At 41.4% G+C, this 27199-nt stretch overlaps 2 protein-coding genes and 2 pseudogenes across 2 annotated transcripts in view; 1 reads left to right on the top strand and 3 right to left on the bottom strand.

Annotated features, from left to right (window-relative positions):
- The first annotated feature begins 1293 nt into the window (after positions 1 to 1293).
- On the top strand, positions 1294 to 2000 carry LOC124968099 (olfactory receptor 7A10-like; annotated as a pseudogene).
- Positions 2001 to 9673: 7673 nt separating this feature from the next.
- LOC124968098 (olfactory receptor 7A10-like) lies at positions 9674 to 10390 on the bottom strand. The gene has a single exon (XM_047530459.1). The coding sequence runs from the start codon at positions 10388 to 10390 to the stop codon at positions 9674 to 9676; it is 717 nt and encodes a 238-aa protein (XP_047386415.1).
- A 10937-nt stretch (positions 10391 to 21327) lies between these two features.
- On the bottom strand, positions 21328 to 22255 carry LOC124968591 (olfactory receptor 19-like; annotated as a pseudogene).
- Positions 22256 to 23538: 1283 nt separating this feature from the next.
- Positions 23539 to 27199, bottom strand: part of LOC124968097 (olfactory receptor 7A10-like) — a 12390-nt gene continuing 8729 nt past the window's right edge. Inside the window, exon 3 of the mRNA XM_047530458.1 lies at positions 23539 to 23576. Within this exon, the coding sequence (XP_047386414.1) occupies positions 23539 to 23576 (38 nt within the window). The remainder of the gene's footprint in view (positions 23577 to 27199) is intronic.

Raw genomic sequence — 27199 nt, 5'->3', positions numbered from 1 at the left:
CGTGTACAAAATTGCTGTTAGGTAGGTCTTATGTTAAGTGTTCTTAGGTCAAGGAAAATGAAATAAAAACCAGAAGGGACACAAGGAGACTCTGGGAATCACTGGTTGTGTCTGGAACATGGAAGGTGGTGATGGGACCACAGGGTTTGCTCTGTCTAAATATATCCATCCTCACACACTAGACACATGCATTTCTTCATTTATCAACTACACCTCAACAAAGCTCCTTAAAACAAAGCCAAAGGGACACACTGCAGGGGTCCAAAGACCCCCTGTCTCTTGAGAAACTGAACACCTCTGCTGTTCAGCTCTTCCCTCAACATTCAGACCCAAGCTCTCCACTTCCCACATACACTTCTGGCTGCCTCTAGGGCTCCATTTGGATCTTGGGTGTCTGCATCAGACCCTACCCTAGGGCCAGTGCAGGGTTCTCACCTCCTGGTGGAATCCTGCAGACAGCCAAGGCTTCTGCAGACAGCCTCAGGGGAACCCTCCTCCTCCACATCTCTTCAAATGCCAGCATCTTGCCTGTCTTTCCTTCACCCCTATAGATGTAGCACCTCCACCTCCTCTCCTTTCACCTGTCCATGTTTGATTCACAGCAGGGACACTGTATATGTTATAGGAATGCTGATTTTTGTTTGTTTGATTTTAACTCATACATGTTTATGGAATTCCATGAGCTGTTGCAAACCATGTACACATTCGGTAATGTTTACATCTCTCTCTCCAATCTTGTGCCCTTTAATTGTGGCATATACTTTAAGAATCTTATTTGAGCTGTGTTATTTGAACTAACCAATCTACTAATACTCCATCTTCAGGATTTGATTGTAGGAGCATTTATATTGAAGGGGCCACTGTCTAAACAATACCAGGAACATGGTTTTAACTCAATTTAAATTCCTCAATTAAAATCCATGAAAGGATTGTTCATGAAAACTGTAGAAAGTGCAGTATATTGAGAAGAGGGCAGAGAAAATAGGAGTTCCCAATCAGAGATGGCACAGAAGATGTTCAAAAAGGATCTGAGACCAAAATGAGCTGTGTTATTTTTCTCTTTCCTGGTATTCACATACAGCACATGGAACCACAAAATGACACACAAATTTTGGAACTTTTCCTTCTTGGACTTTCAGAAGATCCAGAACTGCAGCCCCTCATCTTTGGGCTTTTCTCTCCATGTACCTGGTCACTGTGCTGGGGAACCTGCTCATCATCCTGGCCACCATCTCAGACTCCCACCTGCACACGCCCATGTACTTCTTCCTGTCCAACCTGTCCTTTGTGGACATCTGCTTCACCTCCACCACCATTCTAAAGATGCTGGTGAACATCCAGACACAGAGCAAGACCATTGCCTATGAAGGCTGCATCATACAGATTTATTATTTTACATTACTTGTAGGATTGGACAACTTCTTTCTGACTGTGATGGCCTATGACCGCTTTGTGGCCATCTGTCACGCCCTGTATTACATGGTCATCATGTAGCCCCAGTTCTGTGTGTTACTGGTGCTGGCATCCTGGGCCATTAGTTCCCTCAATTCTTTACTACAAAGCTTAATGGTGTTGCGGCTGTCCTTCTGCACAGACTTGGAAATCCCCCACTTTTTCTCTGAACCTAATCAGTTGGTCCACCTTGCCTGTTCTGACACTTTCATAAATAATATGGTGCTATATTTTGTCTCTGGACTGCTGGGTGGTGGATCCCTTGCTGGTATTCTTTACTCTTACTCTAAGATAATGTCCTCCATCCGTAAAAACTCATCAGCTCAGGGCAGGAACAAGCCTTCTCCACCTGTGCGTCTCACATCTCCGTGGTCTCCTTATTTTATTGCACACTCCTGGGAGTGTACCTCAGTTCTGCTGTGACCCAGAATGCACACTCCAGTGCCACAGCCTCAGTGAGGTACAGCGTGGTCACCCCCATGATGAACCCCTTCGTCTACAGTCTGAGGAATAAGGACATCAAGAGCGCTCTTAAAAGATACCTGTGAGGGAAACTGCAGAGGCTGTATTTTCAGAAGCCTCCCTGACTGCTGGACTCTCATCCTCGAGCTAGTAATTGCAGTTCCATGGACAGGTCAGGGGAATACAACTTTATTTTTCTTGAATTTCATCTTCTTTGGCTTCAATGACTTTATATAATTTTAAAAACTTCCTTTATTAATATTTCTGCTCTTTCTGGTACTCAATGTTCCCCCCCCCACCTTTGGTCATGTTTCTACTTTCTCAAACGTGTACAAATTTTGGGAAATATTTTGTGGTTCCCACTGTCTGACCTGAAGATTAGTTGTACTAACGTGGTGTGAGCTACACTAGGCAGCTGAGGTCATCTGCATAACTTTATAATAGGAGACGATCTGAAAGGCAGGTTTTGACCTTTGTGTTCTTGATTCCTTGCTCCATCTCTAACTTCTCTCTCTGGTAGCATAGACCTTAAATTGCTACCGTGTTTTCCAGCTGTCCTCGGAGTTGATTCTCCTCATTACAGTCTTGGTTCTTCTTCAGCGTGGTACTTGGTGCACCTTATTTACCCTGCATAGGGTAGTAAGGTAAAAATGATGTATCTAATATATGTATATATATGAAGTGTAATGGACACAAAGACAAATTTCAATGTCTTGATTGACTTAGAGTCAGATATGACCTAAAACAGTGTGAAGCCAAACGTCCAACCATACTTTGAATTACTCTGGAAGACTTACTTTTGATGAGGTTCATTGTTCTACAACAACTGGCCCTGGTGTATGAGAACAAGCCATATCCTGCTGGGAGACTTAAGAAAGAGGCAGACAGACCCAGAGTGCAGAGTGAAGTTTACTGGGGACTGACTGACAGAAGCATGGTCCTGAGCCACAGCGAGACCCTGTGGATCCCTGCAGCTTGGGTCAAAAAGAGGGGCATATATATGATTAGACAATGACTTCATCTGAACCAGAATCTACCTGGTATATCTTAAGTTAATATCAGATTCAGGTGCATCCCTGGTGCCAGGTCCAGCTATACAGCTGCACACACCACTCTGATGGTTGGTCTGTTAGAGTTTGCTGGAAAGGCTGCAGGAAATATGCCTCTGGGATGGAGACTTGCACTTTATGCCTGCAGGTTACTTCTGGAAAAAAGAACCTGCTCTGGGAGGGAATGGAAGTTATTGGGGAATGAGATTCATCAAATTATGTTACATGCATGTGCAAATATGGCATAGAGAACTTCTCTATCTATAATTATAAGGCATTAATAAAAAGTAAATGAATTTTTAAAAAATAAATATTCTTCCACTGCTTAGGAGGATAAATCAATGGTATTCTGTTTTATAATAGAGTTATTTGAAATAAACAGGAAAACCCAGGTCTTCATGAATGCTGTTTCAAACATCAGAAGAAATGCATAAAATAAGAAAAAAGGGATTTTTCTGAATGATCTCTCATCTGTTTGCATTGATCACTCTATCAGTGAGCTATTGCTGCATAACAAACTATCCCCACAGCAAATGGTTTGAGATCATGTTTATCTTATCTGATAGGCATCTAACAGAATGTGCCTGCCAGATTTCTCTTAGCATAACTTGCTCCAGTGTCATTCATGTTGTAAATGAAAACAGTCAGGAATGTGGCATTCCATTATGTGAATATATACCACATTTTCTATATTTATTCATCTGCCATTGGATATCAAAAGCATTGTTTTAAACTGGCTTTATTTTCTTGCTATCCTTTTGATTGCTAAGTTTCTTTCCATATCTTTTCTACATAGTGCACATGTATTACATAATACCATGAGAATGGAAGGACCAACAGAGCAGGTGAAGTCCCTGCTCCTGTGGATACCTGTGTGGATATCCTGTGGATGGTATTAATGTGAATACAGAAAACAATGAGATAAGTGTGTGTATGGTGCTTGTCTTCAGGGATAAATCTCATGAAAACTGCCATCCATTGTAAAAGGACATAATCCTCATGGTGTGTGCAGAATGTTAAAGAAAATGGTCTGGAGAGGTCACTGCATGTTCGAAGATGACCAGAGCCAGGTTTGAAGAAAAACCCACTGGAGTTGTCAAAATGATGTCAACCCCACCCCTCCCTACCCTCCAATAAAAGAAAGAAAATATGCCATACAGAGCAGTAACAAATTATATGTTAATGTGCATACAAATATACCACCATGAACATCACTATTCTGTATGATTAACATACATGAATAAAAGATTCTATAATGACATAGAAATAATGTGAAACTCAAGAAAAAATGAAACGCAGACCTGCTTCTCTGCTATTGGATTGTGTAAAAGCCAGTCATTCAAATAAATATAAAATAAGCTCAGGAAATATCAGTCTTAAGTTTTCTCTACCAAATAACCAAATTGTGTTATTTTTGTTACTAAATTGTTCTAAATTCTTTGCTTATTCCCTTTGTTTATTTCTTTCTCTTTAATATTCAATCTGCAAAAGTTCTGATTTTATCAAAAGATATCATTATTTTTGTCTTTTGCATGGATCTATTTTCACTAGTTTATTCCTTTGGCCACCAAGGGACTGTGATGTAGTGGGGATGCTTCCCAGAAAGAAGGAAGCTTTTGATCTTTACAGTCTTTGGGGGAATTACTGAGCTTATTAGACCTTCCTCTTCCAAATTAATATCTCTCTCTCTCTCTCTCTCTCTCTCTCTCTCTCTCTCTCTCTCTCTCTCTCTCTCTCTCTCATTGGAAGAAAATGGCCACAACAGATGGAGCCTCAGGTTACATATATATGAGAGATTCATGAACTAGAATTTCTGGGTTCCATTCACACTATCTTTTTCTGCATAATTCTTTAAAGGAAAGACTGTCTGGTGATAACAGCTTGCCTACTATCCATGCTTCTCTACTAGTGTGGCTGGGGGTACCAAACTGAGACTGGCACCAACATGGCCCCAGGAGGCTACGTTGTATGTGGGGTGTGTGTGTGTCTATGTGTGTGTGTATTTCACTGTAGGCATGAAAACAGATTTCAGAGAAAGGGGACCTGGGCTCGATATACTCGGAAAGTTAACTTATACCACCCAGGCCAGAACTCATAATAGCAAATGGAGATAGAAATGTGTTTCACTTCACAGACACCTTTGTATCCAGCTGAATAAGGTGTCCATGCAACACCTGGCCTGATTGACACCTGGGGTCCGCACTACACAAGGAGGCAGCCTGGATCTTCAGTCTGTTACAAAACCATGACTATCCTAAAGATCTTCTCACTTCCACCTACTCATGTCCCATGCCTCCCCCGAGTCTAATCAACTCATTTTTGGGTTTTGTTTTGTTTTTTGCCATCTGCACAGGACTCTGTTGTCTTGAATGTCCCAGAGTTAGGTTTTTTATTGTGTTGGTTTTTTTGGTCTTGGAGGTCAAACCCAAGGTCTCCTATGTGCTCAGTTCTACCACCAAGCGACATACAGTTGGGTCATACAGTTGGAGTCATGCAGCATGCATTCCATTGAGGTTGGATTTTTCACTTAGTGGTGAACACTTAAGGTTCTTTGATTCTTCCTGAGACCTGAAAGCTCTCTTTTTTCCATTGCTCAATCATTAATTTTCCATTGTGTGGATGCGCCACAGTTTGGTTTACCTATAAAGGACACCTTGGTTGCTTCCAAGTTTTGGCAAATATACATAAACCATAATAAATATTTATGTGTAAATGGCTCTTTGTTGTTCTTGTTTTTGTTGTTCTTGTTTGTGTGGATGTAAGTTTTCCACTGATTTGGGTGACACCTAAGAAGTGCAACTGCTGGATCATATGGTAACAGTCCATTTAGTTTTGTAAGAAATTACCAAACTGTGTTCTGAATTGGTCATAATATTTTTCATTCCCATCAGCAATGAACAGAGGTTCCTATTGCTCCAAATCATTGCCATCATTTATTGTTTCCATTTATTTGAATTTTAACTATACTAATAGGTGTGCCATGGAATCTCATTATTTATTTGGCAATTCTCTAAGGACAGATGACCTTGAGGACGTCCTCATGTGCTTATTTACCATTTGGATGTCTTCTTTGGTGATGTCTCCACTCAGATCTTTGCCAGGTTTTCCAATAGGGTCATCTGTCTTCTTATCACTGTCTTTTAAGAGTTATTTGTATATTTTGAACTGAAGTATTTTATCAGATATCTGTTTTGCAGAGATTAGCTCCCATCTGTGAACTGAATTTCATTTTTCTAACAATGTATTTCTCAGAGAGGAAGTTTTGGTTTTACTGATCTGATTTATCAATTCTTCCTTTAGTTTACTGGGCTTTTTGCATTTTATCCAAAAGGCCATTGTGAAGTCCAAGGTCACCTGAACTGTTCTCTGTTATCTTTTGTGTTTTATACAGTTTTGCATTTCATATTGACCCTTGTCAATGATTTTGAGTTTACTCTTGCTTTGGGGATAAGTTCTGTGTCTAGATTCTTTTTCATGTATGCTCTATCAAGCTCTAGAACCATTTCTTGAACTACTATCCTATCTCCATTGAATTGCCTCGCCTCCTCGGTCAAACCACTTGATGGCATTTGTATGGGTCTGTTTCTGTTTCCATATTCTGTCCCATTGGTATACTTATAATGTTGTCTGTTGATTTCACACTGTTGTGATTACTGTGTATTTAATATAGTCCTGCAGACAACATAGTGTCAATCCAACTGTTCTGATCTTTGAAAAAACTAATCTGAGTCATTTGCTTTACCAAATAAACCACAGAACAAGTTCATCAATAAAGTACAATGTGGGATTTTGATTGGGATTGGGAAGAATGCACAGAACATTCAGATGAGGACTTACAGTTTGAAAATTTTCAGTGTTCCAATCCATATTTAAGAAAACTTTCCATTAGGGGGTTTAATCTTTTTTAGAGCTGTGCAGCTTCTCTCAAACATATCCTATAAATATTTTTCTATATTTAGAGCCAAGTGGTTTTAAATGTTGAACCAGCTCTGCATCCCTAGAAGGAATCTGACTTGGTCATTGAATAAAATTTTTTTATACATTGTTAGATATGATTAGTTAATATTTTCTTATGTGTTTTTCCACAGGTGACCATGGTAAATACTATTTCGTAGGTTTTCTCTCTGGTAAGTTGGATTTTGTTCTTTTAAATGTCATTTTGTGGTTTTGATATCAGAGTAATTCTGACTTCAAAAAATGATTTGGGGAGTGGCTCCTCTGCTTCTGCTTTCTATTGAACATGGTAGAGAATGAAATATTTTCCCCTAAAATGTTTAGTAGAATTCACTCTACACCCACATAGACCTGCTGCTTTCTTGTGTGGGAGGTAATTCTGATTCATTTCCTTAATAGATGCCTTAACAGATGTAGGGTCATTAAGTGACCTAGTTCTCGTTCCATGAGTTTCGGTAAACTGCATCTTTCAAGAATTGGTTCACTTCTTCTTGTTATCTGGACTATGTTCTTTGCAAACGTTCTCAGCTCTCCCCATACTAAGTGAGACAGAAAGCCAAAGGGTGTGGGAAGATGAGTGATTTTTCCCCCAAAATTGGGTAAGGATCTGGTAAATTTGTACATAGAGTTTTCGCATTTGTTTAGGAAAATAGTTGGTGTATTTTAAAAGGCTGAAATTTTTCAAATTTTCAATAGATATGTAAATATCATACATATTTATGGAGTACATTGTAATAATTCAATATATGTATAAAACATGTACTGAAATGCTCAGGACATTTGGCAATTTGTGTTCCCTATACATGTAACATTTCTTTGTGTGGAGAATGTTCCACCCCTTCTCTTACAGATTTTTTAGACAGTTCATAGTGAACTATTATAAGCTATAATCACCTTGCTTGGTATAGAAGACTAGAACGTTCTCCTCCCGACCCATTGTTCAACCTCCCTCTGCCTTCCCTCTCCCTTCCCTTTCATTTCTCAGGGTCTCTATTCCATGCTCTGCTTCTGTGATGGCAACGATCCAGTGTTTCTTCCTGAAACAGTGAGAGGCTAGTAGTTCTTAGACATACAGCCCATGAAGATGTGAACACCTCACCTGCAGGTTGGGCTCCCAGACTTCCTCACTCTCACGTGATCCACACTCTTGACAGAAATTTGTCAGAGTTGTCACTCAAGTGTGCGTGTGTGTTTGTTTGTGTAGCACATGATTGTACAGACACATCTCCCAACATACATTCCCAAAAGTATCTCTTTCCAACCAAGTCAAAGAATATAACTTTCCCCAAACAACCAGGTGAGCTTTTTCTAACACTTTATCATTAAAAATTCCAAAATCAACACTGAGAGGTGAAAGAATTATGCCAAGAGCATCCCCACTAAATCACATGCATCTGCAAATACCTTTCTGATGTTTGCTTTCTTACATGTCTTCCCCTCTACTCGTCCCTCCACCCTCCCCTATCCCCCATCCATGCATCCATCCATCTCCCTATTCATGCATCTATACATCTCCACATCCATCCATCCATCCCCCATTCATCCATCCATCCACCCACCCATTCATTCACCCATCCATCCCGCACACATCCATCCATCCATCCATCCATTCCCATATCCATCCATGCCCCCACCCATCCATCCTTCCATCACCCCACCCAACCATCCATCCCCCATTCATCCATCCATCCCCCCACCCATCCATCCATCCATCCATCCATCCATCCATCCATCCATCTATCCATTCATATATCATGGGAGTTTCTTCCTCCCTATGCTGCCATGCTGGTTCTCCTTAAAGGGACATTTTGACTCACTAGGAAATATTTTCCTAACTCCTTAGCTCAGTTCCAGGGTTACCTTCTCATTGTCAAATTCCCTGCCCCTCAGTGACAACTGGTCGCCTTACTCCCATCACTTAGGTCATGCGAATGATTTAATCATGGTGCACAAAATATTGTATTAAATTAAACAAGAATTGACAAATATTTTCTGTTGCAATACAAGGAATAGCTGCAGGAAAGCAGGAAGAGAACCAAAGGAAGAAACAGATGAGAATGAGAGAGAGCAGAATATTAAAGAAGACAGAGAAGGAAACTGCAGGATGTACATGGAAAGAGGCAGGTTCCCCTTCCCACCTGACCAGAGAATCACGTTTTCTAGTTTTGAAGCTTTGAGCTTGAACATCAGCATCACTTTCCCATCCTGAGACCATGTGTAGTCTTTCTTTCCAAACAATGATTTTAGACCAGTTTTATCTTTTTATTCCAAAGATTGTAGATAAGGGGGCACATGAAGGGGGTGAAGACGGTGAACCTCATTAAGGCTGCTGCACTTCTGGGTGAGCTGCGGACAGTTCTAGAAACAAGACACCCTTAGGCTTGCACAGTTAAATTGACAATTGTGAGTCAAGACACAAACAAAAAGCACACTGTACTTCTGCTTAGTTGCATACATTCCACTTCTGAGAAAACAGTGTTAGAGAAAGAAAACTATGACCAACCTGCACACACACATCTACTACCTGTTTACAATAACTGACAGGAGATATCAACCAAGGCATCCACTGATGGATGAGAAAAAACACATGTGGTACAAGCATATGGTGGAATATTACTCAGCCAAGGAAAGGATGAAGTCCTGTCACTCAGCTTGACTTGGGTGGAACTGGAGTTCATCATGTTCAGTGGACTCACCAGGCAAAGAAAGAAAGCTTCTGTCTATAACCACCCTCACAGGTATCTCCTCAGAGCACGCTAGATGTCCTCATTTCTCAGACTGTAGATGAAGGGGTTCAGCATGGGGGTGACCACACAGTACATCACTGAGGTTATTGCAGTACAGCGTGAGTTCTGGGTCGCAGCAGAACTGAGGTACACACCCAGACTTGTGCCATAAAATAAGGAGACCACAGAGAGGTGAGACGCACAGGTGGAGAAGACTTTGTACCTGCCCTGAGTTGATGAGATTGCAAGGATGGAGGACACTATCTTGGAGTAGGAGTAAAGGATGCCGTTGAGGGGACAGCAAGCCAGTAGCAAAGCTGCAAAATACATCACCATGTCATTAAAGAAAGTGTCAGAACAAGCAAGGTGGACCTCATTGATTTCACAGAAAAAGTGGGGGATTTCCACATGTGTGCAGAAGGAAAGCCAGGACACCATTAAGCTTTGTAATAGAGAATTCAGAACACTCAGGATCCAGCACATCAAAACCAGCAACACACAAAGTTGGTGGATCACAACGACCTTGTAGTGCAGAGGGTGGCAGATGGCCACAAAGCAGTCATAAGCCATCACAGTCAGAATAAAGAAGTCCAGCCCTACAAAGAGAATGAAAAAGCACATCTGGGTGATGCAGCCTGCATAGGTAATGGCCTTGCTCCGTGTCTGGATGTTCACCAGCATCTTTGGGATGGTGGTGGAGGTGAAGCAGATGTCCACAAAGGACAGGTTGGAGAGGAAGAAGTACATGGGCGTGTGCAGGTGGGAGTCTGAGATGGTGGCCAGGATGATGAGCAGGTTCCCCAGCACAGTGACCAGGTACATGGAGAGGAAATGCCCAAAGATGAGGGGCTGCAGTTCTGGGTCCTCTGAAAGTCCCAGCAGAAGGAATTCTGAAATCTGTGTGCTATTCCTTGGTTTCATGTGGTCGCTGTGACAATGAGAGAAAGAGAGAAGATGCATTACTATTCTTTGATTTCTATTTTGCTCTCATTTTCACTTTGTAGAAAGGCACCTTTTTATATTTCTTCTGAATCTGGTCCCCTTCCAGGCATCACCCTGATTCACTGATTAGAAATTCCTTTCCATGTCTGAGCATTTCCTCAAGAGGTTGTACATTCTACAATTATACTGAGAAATTCCTAGCACATTTGAAGAACTAAAATTGAATATTTGCCTTGTTAACGAATGATCTAGAAAATGTGTGAACAGGCAGAAAAATGATGGCACAATCCAATGATGGAGAAAGATGATAAGCAATTTTGAAAATGATGTAGCGTGAAAGGATGGGGAAAAACATACCATGCACACAGACACAGCAAAAAAGCTGGAGGATCCATCCTCATTTCAGATAATGTGGACTTCAAATCAAAACTAGTCAGAAGGGATAAAGAAGGACATTACATGCTGCTTAAGGGAAGCATAAATCAGCAAGACATAACAATCATAAATATCTATGCCCCGAACATTGGCTCATCCACATTACGTCAAACAAATCCTTCTCAATTCCAGAAATCAAATAGACCACAACAGAATAATACTAGGCGATTTTAACACACCTCTCTCACTACTGGATAGATCGTCCAAACAAAAATTGAATAAAGAAACTATAGATCTCAACAACACAATCAACAATTTAGACTTAACGGACATATATAGAATATACCATCCAACAAAGTACGGATACACTTTCTTCTCAGGCAGCACATGGATCCTTCTCTAAAATAGACCATATTTTATGCCACAAAGCTACTGTTAGCAAATACAAGAAGATAGAGATACTACCTTGTACTCTATCAGATCATAATGGATTGAAATTAGAAATAAATGACAGAATAAAAAACAGAAACTTCTCCAATACCTGGAGATTAAATAATACACTATTATATGATGAATGGATAACAGAAGACATCAGGAGGGAAATAAAAAAATTCTTAGAAGTAAATGAGAACAAAGACACATCATATCAAAATCTCTGGGATACTATGAAAGCAGTACTTAGAGGAAGATTTATTTCATGGGGCGCATTCAAAAAGAAGTAGAAATCAACAAATAAATGACTTAACACTACAGCTCAAAGCGCTAGAAAAAGAAGAGGAGACCAATACCAAAAGTAGTAGAAGACAGGAAATAGTTAAAATCAGAGCCAAAATCAACGAAATCGAAACAAAAGAAACAATTGGAAAAATTAACAAAATAAATAGTTGGTTCTTTGAAAAAATAAATAAAATTGATAAACCCTTAGCCACACTAACAAAGAGAAAGAGGAAGAAAACTCAAATTACTAAAATTCGGAATGAACAAGGAAATAGCACAACAGACACGACTGAAATACAAAACATAATTAGAAGCTATTTCGAAAATCTATACTCCAACAAAACAGAAAACCTCGAAGACATCAACAAATTTCTAGAGACATATGAATTACCTAAACTGAACGAGGAGGACATACACGACTTAAATAAACCAATTTCAAGCAATGAAATAGAAGAGGTCATCAAAAGCCTACCAACAAAGAAAAGTCCAGGACCAGATGGGTTCTCAGCCAAGTTCTACAAAACCTTTAAAGAAGAGCTCATTCCAATACTCCTCAAACTATTCCATGAAATAGAAGAGGAGGGAACCCTCCCAAACTCGTTCTATGAAGCCAATATCACCCTGTTACCTAAACCAGACAGAGACACATCGAGGAAAGAAAATTTCAGACCAATATCCTTAATGAACATTGACGCAAAAATTCTAAACAAAATTTTAGCAAATCGCATACAAAAATATATTAAAAAGATAGTGTACCACGATCAAGTGGGTTTTATCCCAGGGATGCAAGGTTGGTTCAACATTCGGAAATCAATAAATGTCATTCACCATATCCACAGACTTAAAGTTAAGAATCACATGATTATTTCAATAGATGCAGAAAAAGCATTCGATAAAATACAGCATCCCTTCATGCTCAAAACACTAGAAAAAACTGGGGTAGTGGGAACATTCCTTAACATTATAAAGGCCATCTATGCTAAGCCCATGACTAATATCATTCTAAATGGTGAAAAACTGAAAGCGTTCCCCCTAAAAACTGGAACAAGGCAGGGGTGCCCTCTTTCACCACTTCTATTCAACATCATCCTTGAGACTCTAGCCAGAGCAATCAGACAAACCAAAGAAATTAAAGGGATACGAGTAGGAAAAGAAGAACTCAAACTATCCCTGTTCGCTGATGACATGATTATATATTTAGAGGTACCTGGAAATTCCACCAGAAAACTTTTAGAACTCATAAGTGAATTCAGTAAAGTAGTAGGTTACAAGATCCATGCTCATAAATCCAATGCATTTTTATACATAAGTGATGAATCTTCAGAAAGAGAAATTAGGAAAACTACCCCATTCACAATAGCATCGAAAAAAATAAAATACTTGGGAATCAATCTCACAAAAGAGGTGAAAGACCTCTACAATGAGAACTACAGAACACTAAAGAAAGAAATTAAAGAAAACCTTAGAAGATGGAAAGATCTCCCATGTTCCTGTATAGGCAGAATTAATATTGTCAAAATGGCTATACTACCTAAAGTGCTATACAGATTCAATGCAATTCCAATTAAAATCCCAATGATGTACCTTGCAGAAATAGAGCAAGCAATTATGAAATTCATCTGGAAGAATAAAAAACCTAGAATAGCTAAAGCAATCCTCAGTAGCAAGAGCAAAGCAGGGGGTATTGCAATACCAGATCTTCAACTCTACTACAAAGCAATAGTAACAAAAACGGCATGGTATTGGTACCAAAATAGACAGGTAGATCAATGGTACAGAATAGAGGACATGGACACAAACCCAAGTAAATACAATTTTCTCAAACTAGGCAAAGGGGCCAAAAATATGCAATGGAGAAAAGATAGCCTCTTCAACAAATGGTGCTGGGAAAACTGGAAAACCATATGCAATAGAATGAAATTAAACCCCTATCTCTCACCCTACACAAAACTCAACTCAAAATGGATCAAGGACCTTGGAATCAGACCAGAGACCCTGCATCTTATAGAAGGAAAAAGTAGGTCCAAATCTTCAACTTGTTGGCTTAGGATCAGACTTCCTTAACAGGACTCCCATAGCACAAGAAATAAAAGCAAGAATCAACAACTGGGATAGATTCAAACTAAAAAGCTTTCTCTCAGCAAAGGAAACTATCAGAAATGTGAAGAGAGAGCCTACAGAGTGGGAGAATATCTTTGCCAACCATACCTCAGATAGAGCGCTAATTTCCAGAATCTATAAAGAACTCAAAAAACTCTACACGAAGAATACAAATAATCCAATCAACAAATGGGCTAAGGAAATGAACAGACACTTCACAGAAGAAGATATACAAGTAATCAACAGATATATGAAAAAATGTTCAACATCCCTAGTAATAAGGGAAATGCAAATCAAAACTACCCTAAGATTTCATCTCACCCCAATTAGAATGGCGATTATCAAGAACACAAGCAACAATAGGTGTTGGTGTGGATGTGGTGAAAAAGGAACACTCATACATTGCTGGTGGGGTTGCAAATTAGTGCAGCCACTCTGGAAAGCAGTGTGGATATTCCTCAGAAAGCTTGGAATGGAAACACCATTTGACCCAGCTATCCCACTCCTTGGCCTATACCCAAAGGACTTAAAATCAGCATACTACAGAGATACAGCCACATCAATGTTCATTGCTGCTCAATTCACCATAGCCAGATTGTGGAACCAACCTAGATGCCCTTCAGTTGATGAATGGATAAAGAACCTGTGGCATATATATGCAATGGAATATTACTCCGCAATGAAGAATGATAAAATTATGGCATTTGTAGGCAAATGGATGAAATTAGAGAATATCATGCTAAGTGAGATAAGCCAATCTCAAAAAACTAAAGGACGAATGATCTTGCTGATAAGCGGATGAGGACATATAATGGGGGGTGGGAGGGGTTAGCATTAGGTTTAGGGTTAGGTTTAGGGTTAGGGATAAGGAGAGTGGTAAGAATGAAGGAAAGAAGGACTGTATAGAGGGAAAAGAGGGGTGGGAGGGGTGGGGGGGAAGGAAAAAAAATAAACATCATTGCCCTATGTAAAAAAATAATAAAATAAAAAAAATAAAGAAAATGATGTAGCATTCAGATAAGGAGACACTTGGAAGAAAATGTAACAAGGACAAAAAGAAAAGAGTGGGTGGAGGAACTCTTTTAAAATTGGCTTCTGAGGAGACCAGCAAAGGTGACAAATCATATTTGAAAAAAAAATCTGCAGGAAGACAGAGCAAGTGCCACAGGCTGTCAGGGAAGAGTGTCTGGCAGGAGGCAAAGACCATGCCAAGGCCCTGAGGAAGGTGCCCGTTTCATATGTCCAAGGCCAGCAAGGAAGCCAGAGTGGCAACAGGAAAGAGCAAGATGGACAGGAACGGCTCACAGGTGAGAGCAGAGCACTGACCAGAGGCTGGGAATGGGGAGTGGGGATGGGAGGACGTGGGTGGGCTAGGTTATGGTAAAAGACACAGGGAGGAGATGAAGTCCTAGTGTCCCACAGCACAGCAGGGGACTTGAGTTCCCATATGATTCATTTATTTCAAAATAGTTAGAAAACAGGAGTGTGAGTTTTCCTGTCCCTCACAAAGACAAATGCTGAAAGACATAATTGGGATACTCACCCCAATATTCTCATTAAACATGGACACATGTATCAAAGTATCACATGGTCCACTATGAATAGATGCAATTGTTATGTATGAATTAAACATGAAAATTGATTTAAAAGTCGATTCTCCTTGCAATGTCTTCTGTAGGACAGCTTCCTTGGTGGTGTACGTCACAAGGTATGATTACACCTGATGACAGCTGCTGTGTGTTGCTCCTCAGATCTCAGAGCTGACAGCAGAATGCCGAGTTCACAGTGTCAGCCCCAGTGTTGTGTTTGTTAGCACTGCATGAACATAGAAAGGCACTCTGAAACTCCATCACTTTAGTTGTAAAATGTTGCACTAATGTCACCCAGTGCATAAGGACCTGGTGGGAAGCAAATGAGGAAACATGTAGAAAATCTAATTTAATTTACAATAAGGGGAAGAGTGTAGAGGGATGTGGACTGAAGACAATGAAAACCGCTCTGTGCAGATGCAACGTCAATGAATACACACAGGGACCCTGCAGGCTGTGCTCATTGCATCCTGTTCACAGCAGTCAAGATGTGGAATTCATCAGTGTATCCATCAGGGCATGAATAGAGAGAGGAAGTGTAAGGACAGATACAGAACACTACAGAATCATATTCAGCTAAGAAACAATGAATCCTGCCATTTGCAGCAGCGTGCATGGAAACAGAGCATGCTGTCATTCAAGTGTGGAAGCTAAAATCCTGGCCTTACACAGGAAGAGGGTGAAATCGTGGTCACTGGAGACTGGGAAGTGTAGGAGGGATGGGAGACAGAGGCAGAGGACACAATAACCCCCAAACTCTGAGAGGCAGGAGGAGCCAGTTCTGGGGTCTGCAGCACAGTAGGGGAACTGTGGCCACAGCAACCTTCCACACACTTCACAGTAACTACAGGAGCCTGAAGATTCTCAGCATGTAGGAGTGACTAATGCTGGAGGAGAAGCAATGCTGACCACCCTGCCTTGCTCATTTCACCCTGCATGCATGTTCCAAATTTCTGTTCTGTACCACGTAAATAGGTAGTATTGTTATGTGTCCACTAAAATACATTTAAAATCGTATTTACCACATTGAAGAGTGCAGTTGTCTTGTGCCCCTGAAACATCAAGACAAATGATTCTGCCCAAAAATTTTCTAATTCACACCATAAATTAGCTGCAGAACTTTCCTTTGGACAGGAGTGCACTGTCACTTTATTTCACCTGTCGTCCTGAGTCCTGGCTCTGTGTTAGGAATGTGGAAGGTCAGGGATGATGGTGGGCTGTGTCCTGATGAAGCCATCAGAAGGGCTGGGACCCCACAGGTCAGCAATGCACTGACACGTCCCAACCACCAGCCTCCCAGCTGAGCAGTGCAGCAGCCCTGGAATCTCAGGTGTTCACCAGGGGAGGGCGTGACTGACCTGGAGTCCAGCTCTGGGCCACCAGAGCCCAGAATCATGAGGGGGTAGTGTACTACATACCACCAGCCTGGAAGAATACCAAAATTGAACATTATAAGTAGTTATTTTGTAATGCAAATCATTTTTGCATGGTCATAACATTAAAAGATATGATTGATTTGATCCTCATAATTTGGGGACTGTCTGCATACTACTCCCAGGTCCACTTGCTTTGGAGCCACACACACACACACACACACACACACACAGCACATGTGTTAACACAACGCTCTTCTCACCCCAGCCACACTATTCAACAGGAAGTGATACAAGGCAAGTTACCAATTTCAGATTAACTTTTCCCTAAGGAAGAAAGCAATGGTAGTCAGGAACTCCAGTCTGTCAAAGTCCCATCACAGGTAACCTTGGAGATCCAGTTTTGTATGGGCATTATCTGCCCTGAGTTTATAGAAACAAAAAATATGCTCAATAAACAGAATGGGATGCTGAGGGGGGATCCGTCCAATAAGGCAGGGTCCCTAGGATGCTGGAAGGAAGGGGATGCTTCCTTGATTCTGGCGGCATTCTGCCTCCCATGTGTCCCCACAGTGGCCAGTAAAGCTGGAAGGGACCAAAACAAAGAATGGACATCTTTTCAGTGTCCATAACATGCATATCAAACACCCACATGGGAAAGTTGAACACTGTAAGCCAGCAATTCATGAAAGGAAGTTTACCAAGGACAGAAAAATGCTTTCAGCACTGTTTTTAGGACAGCAAGAGAATCACCTCCCGGAGGCTGCTGCACCTCTGGGCCATTGTCTCCACAGCACTGGACACTGGGTGAGGCAGGCCCCTGTTGTATTTTTCTGATATGGTTCTTTACTATGTAATACTTAGGCTTTGGTGTTGACCCTTTTTAAAAATACTTTTAAAGGTTTAAGCAGCAATGATAGCTGTGTGATCATTGAATACATGTGATCCATGTGTGATAATCAGTCACACATTGGACTGCTGTGTGTGTGTGTGTGTGTGTGTGTGTGTGTGTGTGTGTGTGGTTCCTAAGCAAGCAGACCTGGGAGTAGTATGGAATTAACATCTCCATCACCCTCAACATCGATCACTCCTGTGTGTTGGGAACAAACGGAATCTTCTCTACCAGCTATTTAAAATCCACAACCAGCAGCTATGACCACAGTTACCCACTGAGCAAGAGAGCACTAGAGTCATTCCTCCTGTGAGCTCCACCCTGTGTCCCTGGCCATCCCCTCAGTTCCCTGCACGTCCTCCCAGCTCTGGTAGCCACAGCTCCTCCACTTCTAGGACTGATCTTTTTTTTGAGAAAAGGTTGTTAAATTGCCACTTCCCTTTTCAGCATCATAAATAAATGAATCAACGAATTAAGCAGGAAAGCAGACCATCCAACAGCCTGGTAACCACAATCTCCCAGGTCAGGCAGTTCTGGTTTGGCTCTGGGAAGACCTCAGGCTAATGATCTTGGTGTCCATTCTCTGGACCTCTCCTGCAGGGCTTCTTGGGTCTCACTGACCTGGGTGAGGACTCTGAGAGCAAGAAACCACCACGTCCTCTCCTGTCCAAGGTGGAGCATTCTGAGGAACAGCAGAGAGGACACATACACAGCTCCCCAGACTTCTCATTAGGCACGTCCTCACTGGGGCAATGCTGGGTACTTGAGTAATTCCCCTGCTGGACATTGTTCTGCACCAAGGACGTTTCTCTTTCCAGGAGATTCTCTACTCCCAAGAGACATGGTCCAGAGTCAGGAGAATTCAGTTTATTACTCCCTCTTATGCCCTCTTCTTCCTTCCAGAGGTTTAACCTCATGAGCTGAAGTTCTCTCCCAGGTCTGACACACGGAACCTATCTGGATTAGGTCCCTTGGATCTCCACAGCCTTGGGTTGTGTTGGAGACACGGCCCCTGATACCTGCAGGAAGTTTCTATCCCCCTCTTCACCCAAGCTTATAAACCATGGGTACTTCGTTCTTGGCTATAAGACACTGTCCCCAGATCAATTAGAACATTCTCTCAATACATGGTCAAAGTTGTCAATTAGTCCTTCATTGACAAAGCCTTTGGTAATTACATGTTAAAACATTTAGATCTTTCATGTGTGAGGCTCTGAGATTACTACCTTACAAACAGTCTCTTTTATTTTTCTCAGAGGTGGCTTCTAGCTGGGTGCACTGTCACCCACCTGTAACCCCAGCTACTGAGGAGGTGGTGGTGAGGGGATCCCATGAGCTCAGGAGTTCTGGGCCAGCCCAGGCTCCATGGAAAGGCTCACATTATGAAGCTCAGGGAGCCTTATTCACTAAGTGCCCTGCATCTCCAAAGCAAGGACTTTTGGTCAACTTCAGAAAACTGTCCTCTCTGCTCACTGGGGAGTCAGTGGGGGCCAGAGGGGTTGCTCACACTTTATTTTCTTTATCATTTTTGTCTTACTTTTCATTGTTATTGACCCACATCTGGTGCAGATTGATAGGATTCACAGTGACCTGCACACCAGGGGGCACTGGTCAAGCCACCTCCCTCCACTCTCCCTCCCTCCCCACAGCACGCAGCACCATCCCCAGCAACACTTCCTCTCTAGCTCCTCCGTGTTTGGGTTCCTGTGTGGGAGAGGGAGGGGGCGATATCGGCCTCCTGTTTCTGCCTCATTCTGATCAGTTCCACATCCTCCTGCTCCATCTGTTTGCTGTCAGTGACAGGATTTCATCCTTCTTTATGTCTGATGCTCCCTCTGGCGTATGGGTCACATTTTCTTTACCCTTTTACTGGTTGCCAGGTGCACAGTTGAGTCTATATTTCAAAATCTCTCTAATAATTTAAAAATATACATTATCTTTACCTGATGTCACCCAGCAGCAGGAGAGATCACTAAAACTCATTCCTCCAGTGTAACTGAAGCTTTGCACCCTTTGACCAACAGCCCCTTCTTCCCAACACACTCTTCCCACCCTCTGTGACCACCTCTCTGCTCTTTTCCCAAGAGGTCATCTTGTTTAGGTTCCACACACTGGTGACATCAGGCAGTGTGTGTCTCTCTGTGCCTGCATTATTTCTCTGCACAGTGTCCTCCAGCTATAAATGACCCCTATTTCCTCTTTATTAAGACTGCAACATTCTGCTGTGTATATATAGCTCTTATTCTTTTGTTGGGCATTATAATCATCCATGATAGTGGGAATTGTTATGCCATAGTGAGACATGCAGGTCACGTGATTCAATCAATCTCAATTCCCAGTACCTTCCTTATCCCTCCTCTCTCCCTTCCCTTGATCTGCTGTTCTATTGATCTCCCTTCTAGTATTATGAGTATTATATAGTTCTTTAATTAATTTTTTAAACATATATATATATATATGTATTTATATATATCACCAAATATCTGTGGTTCACGTGGTACATCAGAAAGTGACCATTGTTGAGTTTCCATTCCAGGTAACCAGGGCAGGTGGGAAAAACAGGCATGTGTGTAGGGGACACCGAGTGACCTATGCACAACCTCCTGGCCAAGGAATGGCAGGGCAGGGTTCAATTTCTTATGGAAGCCCTCCTTTGCTGATGAGCACTGAAGAGAGTTTGGAACGAAAAAGATGAAATTAAAATTAAGTTAGTGTAGATGTACACACAGTTCACTCACCTGCACTTTAATGTTTACAAAAAAAATTTAATGAGTGAGATATTTTGTTAATGTTGAAGGAGTCATGATTTTCCTCAGAAGCAAGAATTATTAAGCAAGAAAAGTGACTTTATGTCCTGAACAGTAAGAATTTTATGCTAAATCCTTCAGTCACTGAATAAACCCCTTATGCATGAAAGATAAGAGTTCACATTTCAAAGAGTAGATGTGCAACATGAGAAATAGACCTTTCATGGAGGTGTGACTGAAAACTCAAAGTCTGATTGACATTTGAAAATATAAGGTCCTCTGACTCTAATACCACGTTGAGTCCCTGATTTGTGTAATTTGTCCTTCTGGTTGTTTTTAGTGTAAACATGTAAGATCATACAGGTTTAATGTGTATTTGATTGCAATGTTTCATTATTACTCCTTACCATGGAATACAGCATGTGTTGAAAACTGTGCTGAATAAGAGCATCATATACCTGTGACTATAAACTCCCATGATGAGCTGTAAAGTCACTGGTATGTTGAAGTTTACATTATAACAAACCAAATAAGGCAGCATTACAGACAGTAATAAAGAACAGAACAATGAAGAATTGTGGCCCCAGTTCTTTCTCTATAACAAAATGACATAAATGACCCCAACTGCAAGTGCAGATTATTCCAGAGGATGAATGCAACTTCTTTCTGTGAGAATGACAGGAATCTCAAAACTGCCTCTTATCTGAGATCGGGAAGAACACCAGGAAAGTAGAAAACTGAGAGAGAGAAAAATATTGGCTAACAGAGCAGAAAACTTATTAATGAGGTTGCTTCCATTTGACAAAGAAGTTGAAATGAAAGAAATCAAGACTACAGGAAATAAATGGAAAGAGCACATTCTATGTCAGGATCAGATTAAGGAACTAGAATTTCTGGCTCTGCAGGTTAGCACCCTGGGACCTCAGGCAGTTCCTGAAAAAGGTCTCCTCTAGAGCTTCCGACTGAAGGGTCTTCTCAGAGCTCCCGTGATGTCCTTATTCCTCAGACTGTAGATGAAGGGGTTCAGCATGGGGGTGACCACGGAGTACATCACTGAGGCTGTGGCACTGGAGTGTGAGTTGTGTGTAGCAGATGAACTGAAGTACACCCCTAGGCAAGTGCAATAGAATAAGGAGACCACAGAGAGGTGAGATGCACAGGTGGAGAAGGCTTTGTACTTGCCCTGAGCTGAAGAGATTGCACGGATGGAGGACACTATCTTGGAGTAGGAGTAAAGGATGCCAGCCAGGGGACCACAAAACAGCAATCCTGCTGCAAAATACATCACCATGTCATTTGGAAAAGTGTCAGAACAGGCCAGAAGGACCACCTGATTAAGTTCACAGAAAAAGTGGGGGATTTCCATGTCTGTGCAGAAGGACAGCCGCAATGCCATTAAGCTTTGCAACATGGAATTCAGGGCACTGGTGATCCAGGATGCCAGCACCAGCAACACAGAGTCGACGATTCATGATGACTGTGTAGTGCAGAGGGTGACAGATAGCTACGAAGCGATCATAAGCCATCACAGTCAGAAGGAAATTGTCCAAAACTCCAAAGAGTATGAAAAAATATATCTGTAGGATGCATCCCTCATATGTTATGACCTTGCTCCTTGTCTGGATGTTCACCAGCATCTTTGGGATGGTGGTGGAGGTGAAGCAGATGTCCACAAAAGACAGGTTGGAGAGGAAGAAGTACATGGGTGTGTGCAGGTGGGAGTCTGAGATGGTGGCCAGGATGATGAGCAGGTTCCCCAGCACAGTGACCAGGTACATGGAGAGGAAAAGCCCAAAGAGGAAAGGCTGCAGTTCTGGGTCCTCTGAAATTCCCAGAAGAAGGAATTCTGAAATCTGTGTCTCATTCTCTGTCCCCATGAGGTTTTCTCTCTTTAAAAGACAGAGAGAGAGAGAGAGAGAGAGAGAGAGAGAGAGAGAGAGAGAGAGAGAGAGAGAGAGAACATGGCACAGTTTTATGGAATAATTTGACATACATGCATTAATCTGCTCCCTTTAGGGGATCCTTTGCCATCTCTGACTTGGAATTCATATCACCCTCACACTTTCCCCAGTAGATTACGTATTCAATAGTATTTATTTATTTCATGCCTTTGTGTAAATTAATTTAGTGATGATCATGTTCCAGGGAATACCAGAGCCATGATGGATCAGGGCTAAGAAAGCAAGTATTCCTAACACCTGATGATGGAGAAGTAACACCAGCAAACACAAGGAGGCAAGGAAATAATCGTGTGGCAAGTGCAATGTGACATTACTATGAAGGAAAGAAAGCAGCTGTGAAGGAGAAGGTAGAGAGGGGGTCTCATTTTATACTAGGTGTCCAGGCCAGACCATCCAGTAAGTGACATTTAGAAAAAGACCTTCAGGAAGACAGGGCTGGAGCCACCATCTGCAGAAGTCAACAAGAGTAGGGAGAGGGTGACATGCACTGGCATCAGACAAGAATGAAGAACAAAGCTGCCTCGCTCTTGATGAAGCTCCATGCAAGCAGACTCTGTCCAGGTCTCCTGCAGGGCCTTCCATGAAGCTGGCTGACGAGGTGCCTGTGTGGACTTAAATGTAATCCCGGTTTATTACCATCTGCTGCCTGAAGTCCTGACCTCTGTAGTACAAGTTACCTTTTGGAATATGTTGAATCCTGGGTCCCCTTTTCTGAAACCTGTTCTCACCTTTATAGGCAGACACACACAAAAACACAATCCCCAAAACACACCAGAAGTCCTGCTCTCCTGGGCCTGTGCCTCTCATACCCAGTCTCACTGTTCAAAGGAATGGACTCCAGGCAAGCTGTCTGCATCAGTGCATCATTCTGCAAAGTGGGTACAAGATGGTACCCAGCTCCACCTTTATGTATATCCATAAAGCACCAATTAAAAGAACTACAAGTGAACAGACAGAAGACCAGTAGGGTAGAGGAAGAGGAACAGGAAAGGGAAAAAGGAAGTACTGAAGACCAGAATGGAGCATATTACATACCTGCATGACTATGTCAAAAAGACCACAATATTATGTATAACTACAATGCACCATTATAACACTTAGAAAAGGAAACAGACAAGAAAAAGTGGGACCCAGAAATTCCAGTTTGAAATTCTCCCACACACATGTAACCTGGGAGATCCTTTTGGCATTGCCATTTTCTACCCTGTGGTTAAAGGAATAGGAGAAATCTGCTCAACTAGAGAGAAATTAAAAGACCTTAAGGGGAAAAACACTAATGAGCTCAGGTCCCAAGGGACTGTGTGGAAGAAAACACTCCCTTTTTCTGGCAACCTCCAACTACAATTACACCCCCTATAGACCAGGAAGCATGCACAAAACAGCAAGACCAAATTCCTCAAAGTCAAAAGTAATAATAATAACTTGTTGGTCCAAGACCTTTACAGGTAGAATATTCATGTAGGAAAAAAAGTGTGAAGGGAATAATGCAGCAGAAATTCAAAACAGGACATACACAAAGAGCAACAAAATATGGCTATTTTCATAAAAATATTAGAAGAGAATTTGTTTCTGTGACATTCAATATAGATTTCAGTGATTCGTTTTTTTTAATGTTTTATTGCATTTTTGATTGACACATAATGGTGGGGTATGACATGTATATATTGTGTAATAATATAACAGGGGTAATTAAATACCATCACCTCAAGTATTTGTTATTTTGTCATGCTGAGAATAATCAAAATCCTCCCTTCCATTTATTCTGAAATGCACATTACTGCCAAATTCAGGCACCACCTGTGCAATAGATTCCAAATATTCTTCCTTTGTGTGACTATAATGTTGTACCTGTTAATTGGAACTTCCCCACTATTACTTCTTAGTATCCACTGTCTACTTCCTGCTTCTCTGAATCAACATTTTAGCTTCCACAGTAAAGACCAGTTGATATTTCCCATTCTGTGAAATACGCAGGACACAGAAAGATTAATACCCGCTGGTCACTGCATGGACAGCAACAGAGGCAGGACCTCCCTGGTTTATCTGGTGAGGTTCACTTTCTGGGTTATTCCTGGGGTTTCTGTCGTGAACTCTTCGAACAAATCCAATGGGCACACTCTAGTCCTGGTTATGGTCTTCTTCCAAGATGCCAAGGCAATTTTCTATAAAATCCTGCACACTGCCATGACACTGACCCTTTTACACTGAATACAATCCTGCTGGTGACTCATCCCTACACAGCACAACACATCACACAGCTATTACCAGGAACTGTCTGTCGCTGGCATCATGGAACAGGACCCAAGAGGGCAGACTTCACCTGCTTCACTCACCTTTCTGTCTCATAGCAGTGTGTGAATGTGTGCCCATTCCATAGGATAAAACCAAAGAGAGAAGTGACCCAAGAAAGAGTAGTGGGGAAGTAGAAGCAGATTGAGCTGAGTGACCTCAAAACAAATGCACTAGCAAAACTGAACACAGCATCAAGCACTAAATAAAAGAAGATGCTTAATATCAACACTTCTATGCCATCATGATGAACTAATAACTAAGTTGGCACAAACCTGGGCATAAAGGGGCATAACACAGAATGCTCCTTGAATGTGTGGCACAGAGAGAAGCTCATTTGGTGGATGGATCAGAAATCCTGCCTCGGTGCATGTGAACACAGAAACCATGACACGGTCGTAATTCAAATTTGTTGGAAAAGTTTGAATACTTAGATAAAACTGGTATCACTGGCCACCTATAGGAAAATAAAATCTCCTAGTTCACATATCTTAGAAAACATCAGAGGATGTGAAGACGATAGTATGAAAGTAATAGACACATTTTGGAGGAAATCAGGAAAATTACATGTAAACTTCACAAGTTAATAAAATATGTATGAATAAGACAAGAACCTCAGAAGTAATAACATAAATATATTTTAGTAAAAAAAGTTAGAAAACTTTGGGGGGACAGTTTATAGGAGATTGAACCTGGGGCACTTTACTACTGAACTATATTCTCAGCCCTTTTTATTTTTATTTTGAGACAGGGTGTCATCAAGTTGCTGACACTGGCATCAAACATGCCATCCTCCTGCCTCAGCCTCCTGAGTATCTGGGAATATGAGCATGAGTCACCATAGTTAGCTAAAATTTAAAATATTTACAGGCTAAAAATTATCACTCAAAAGTCAATAGAGAAACAATGAAAAGGAAAAACTCTTTGAAATATTGAGAACCATAGAAAAATGGGTATATGATAGTAATAAGCCAATCAAAATGGTGCTCCATCTCAGAAACAGGAAATGTCCTCTCCTCCTGTAGGTCCCTCCACAGATAATGCTCTCATTTTCCCTCCCACCTGACTAATTGCAAATGTCCTTGAATATGTTCTTACTTGGAAAAGGCTTCAAGCTTCTCACTTCCAACTCGAGCTGAGATTCCAGGACCTCACTCCATGGTCAGCTTGACCCATGCCCTGCTGAGTCCAGTGTTCCATGCTTTTTTTTTTCCATGCTAAATAAACACATCAAGTAAAAATCAAACAAATCAACAAATAACCACTGCAAACTCTCCGCTCCATGTGGAGCTGGGTTGGCTCTTGGGTGACCTCAGGTAAATGTTCTTGGCTCTGAGAAGCTTTCCTGCAGCCCTCAGACTTACCCACATGGGTCTTCTGAATGGAAGCCTCAATGTGGAATCCAAATTCCTCTCTTTGATGAAGAAGACTGAGGTTTTGTTGCCAGGTGAGACAGCTGGAAGGGGTGCAGGATCAGTCTGCCAGTCAGAGGACTCCATGCAAGCAGCCACGCTCCATCCAAATAAAAGCAGAGCTCACAGAGTACACCAGCAGGGAGTAGCTTCAGGCCTGTGAGTCTGCTCACTGGACACTTGCCCTCTTCTTATTCCAAGCCTGAGACATGGTTCTCAGTGAGACCTTGCTCTGCACCAAAGGGAATTTGTTCTTAATTCTCCGTTCTGGAGGCACCAGGTTAATATCAGGGGAATGAGCCTTTATTTCACCTCATGAGCTCTTCTGTCTTTTGGAGATCTAACCTTAACACAAATCCCAAACCTGACTGAAAGTTTTGTCCAAAGTCTAAAATGCTTTGCCTTTTGCAAATCCCCTGGGTCCCAAAAGCCTTGACTTGTGCCAGGGAAAAACTACTGACACCTCCTGAATATTTACTCTTCCTCTCCTTAATGAGGGAGCAGCAGTCCCTTGATATAAAACCATGAGCGCTAAAACCCTTGGGTTCATGTTATTTTTACAAAATAATTGAAAACATCTTGTATACAAGATATGTTAGGAATCGCCATTGATTCTTGTATTTATCATTTGATAATTCAAAGAGATACTTTTGAATTTTTTGTGCACATTTCGTGAGATTAGTAAATTCTAAGAATTCTCATGTTTAGTATTTTATTAAAGTCCATTATTTTTTCCCACATTTTAATGGTGCATTGAAATTGTACATAATGATAGGATACATATTTGCCCACACACAGAATATAATAATACAAATTGACTAATATGATTCCTGGCAGTTCCCCCAACACCCTCCACCTCCCATTCCTTTCTACTGATTTCCCTTTGGTTTTTAGGGCATCTACCCATGCTTTTTTCTTTTTCCTAACTTATGTATGTGAGAGAAAACGTACATTGACCTTCTGAGTCTGATTTATTTCACTAATAGGATGATCTCTAGTTTCATCAATTTTCCTGCAAATGCCATGATTTTATTTATATTTATGGCTGAGTAAAAATTCCATTGTGCATATGTAACACATTTTCTTTATCCAATCATCCACTGTTGGACACCTAGGCTGGTTCCATAGTTTGGCTACTGTGAATCGTGCATGCTGTAGA

The sequence above is a fragment of the Sciurus carolinensis genome, chromosome 17 (genome assembly GCF_902686445.1).
Source record: "Sciurus carolinensis chromosome 17, mSciCar1.2, whole genome shotgun sequence".
In the NCBI taxonomy this organism is placed as follows: domain Eukaryota; kingdom Metazoa; phylum Chordata; class Mammalia; order Rodentia; family Sciuridae; genus Sciurus; species Sciurus carolinensis.
The sequence above is the reverse complement of the archived record's forward strand: the minus strand, read 5'-3'. Positions and strand labels throughout refer to the sequence as shown.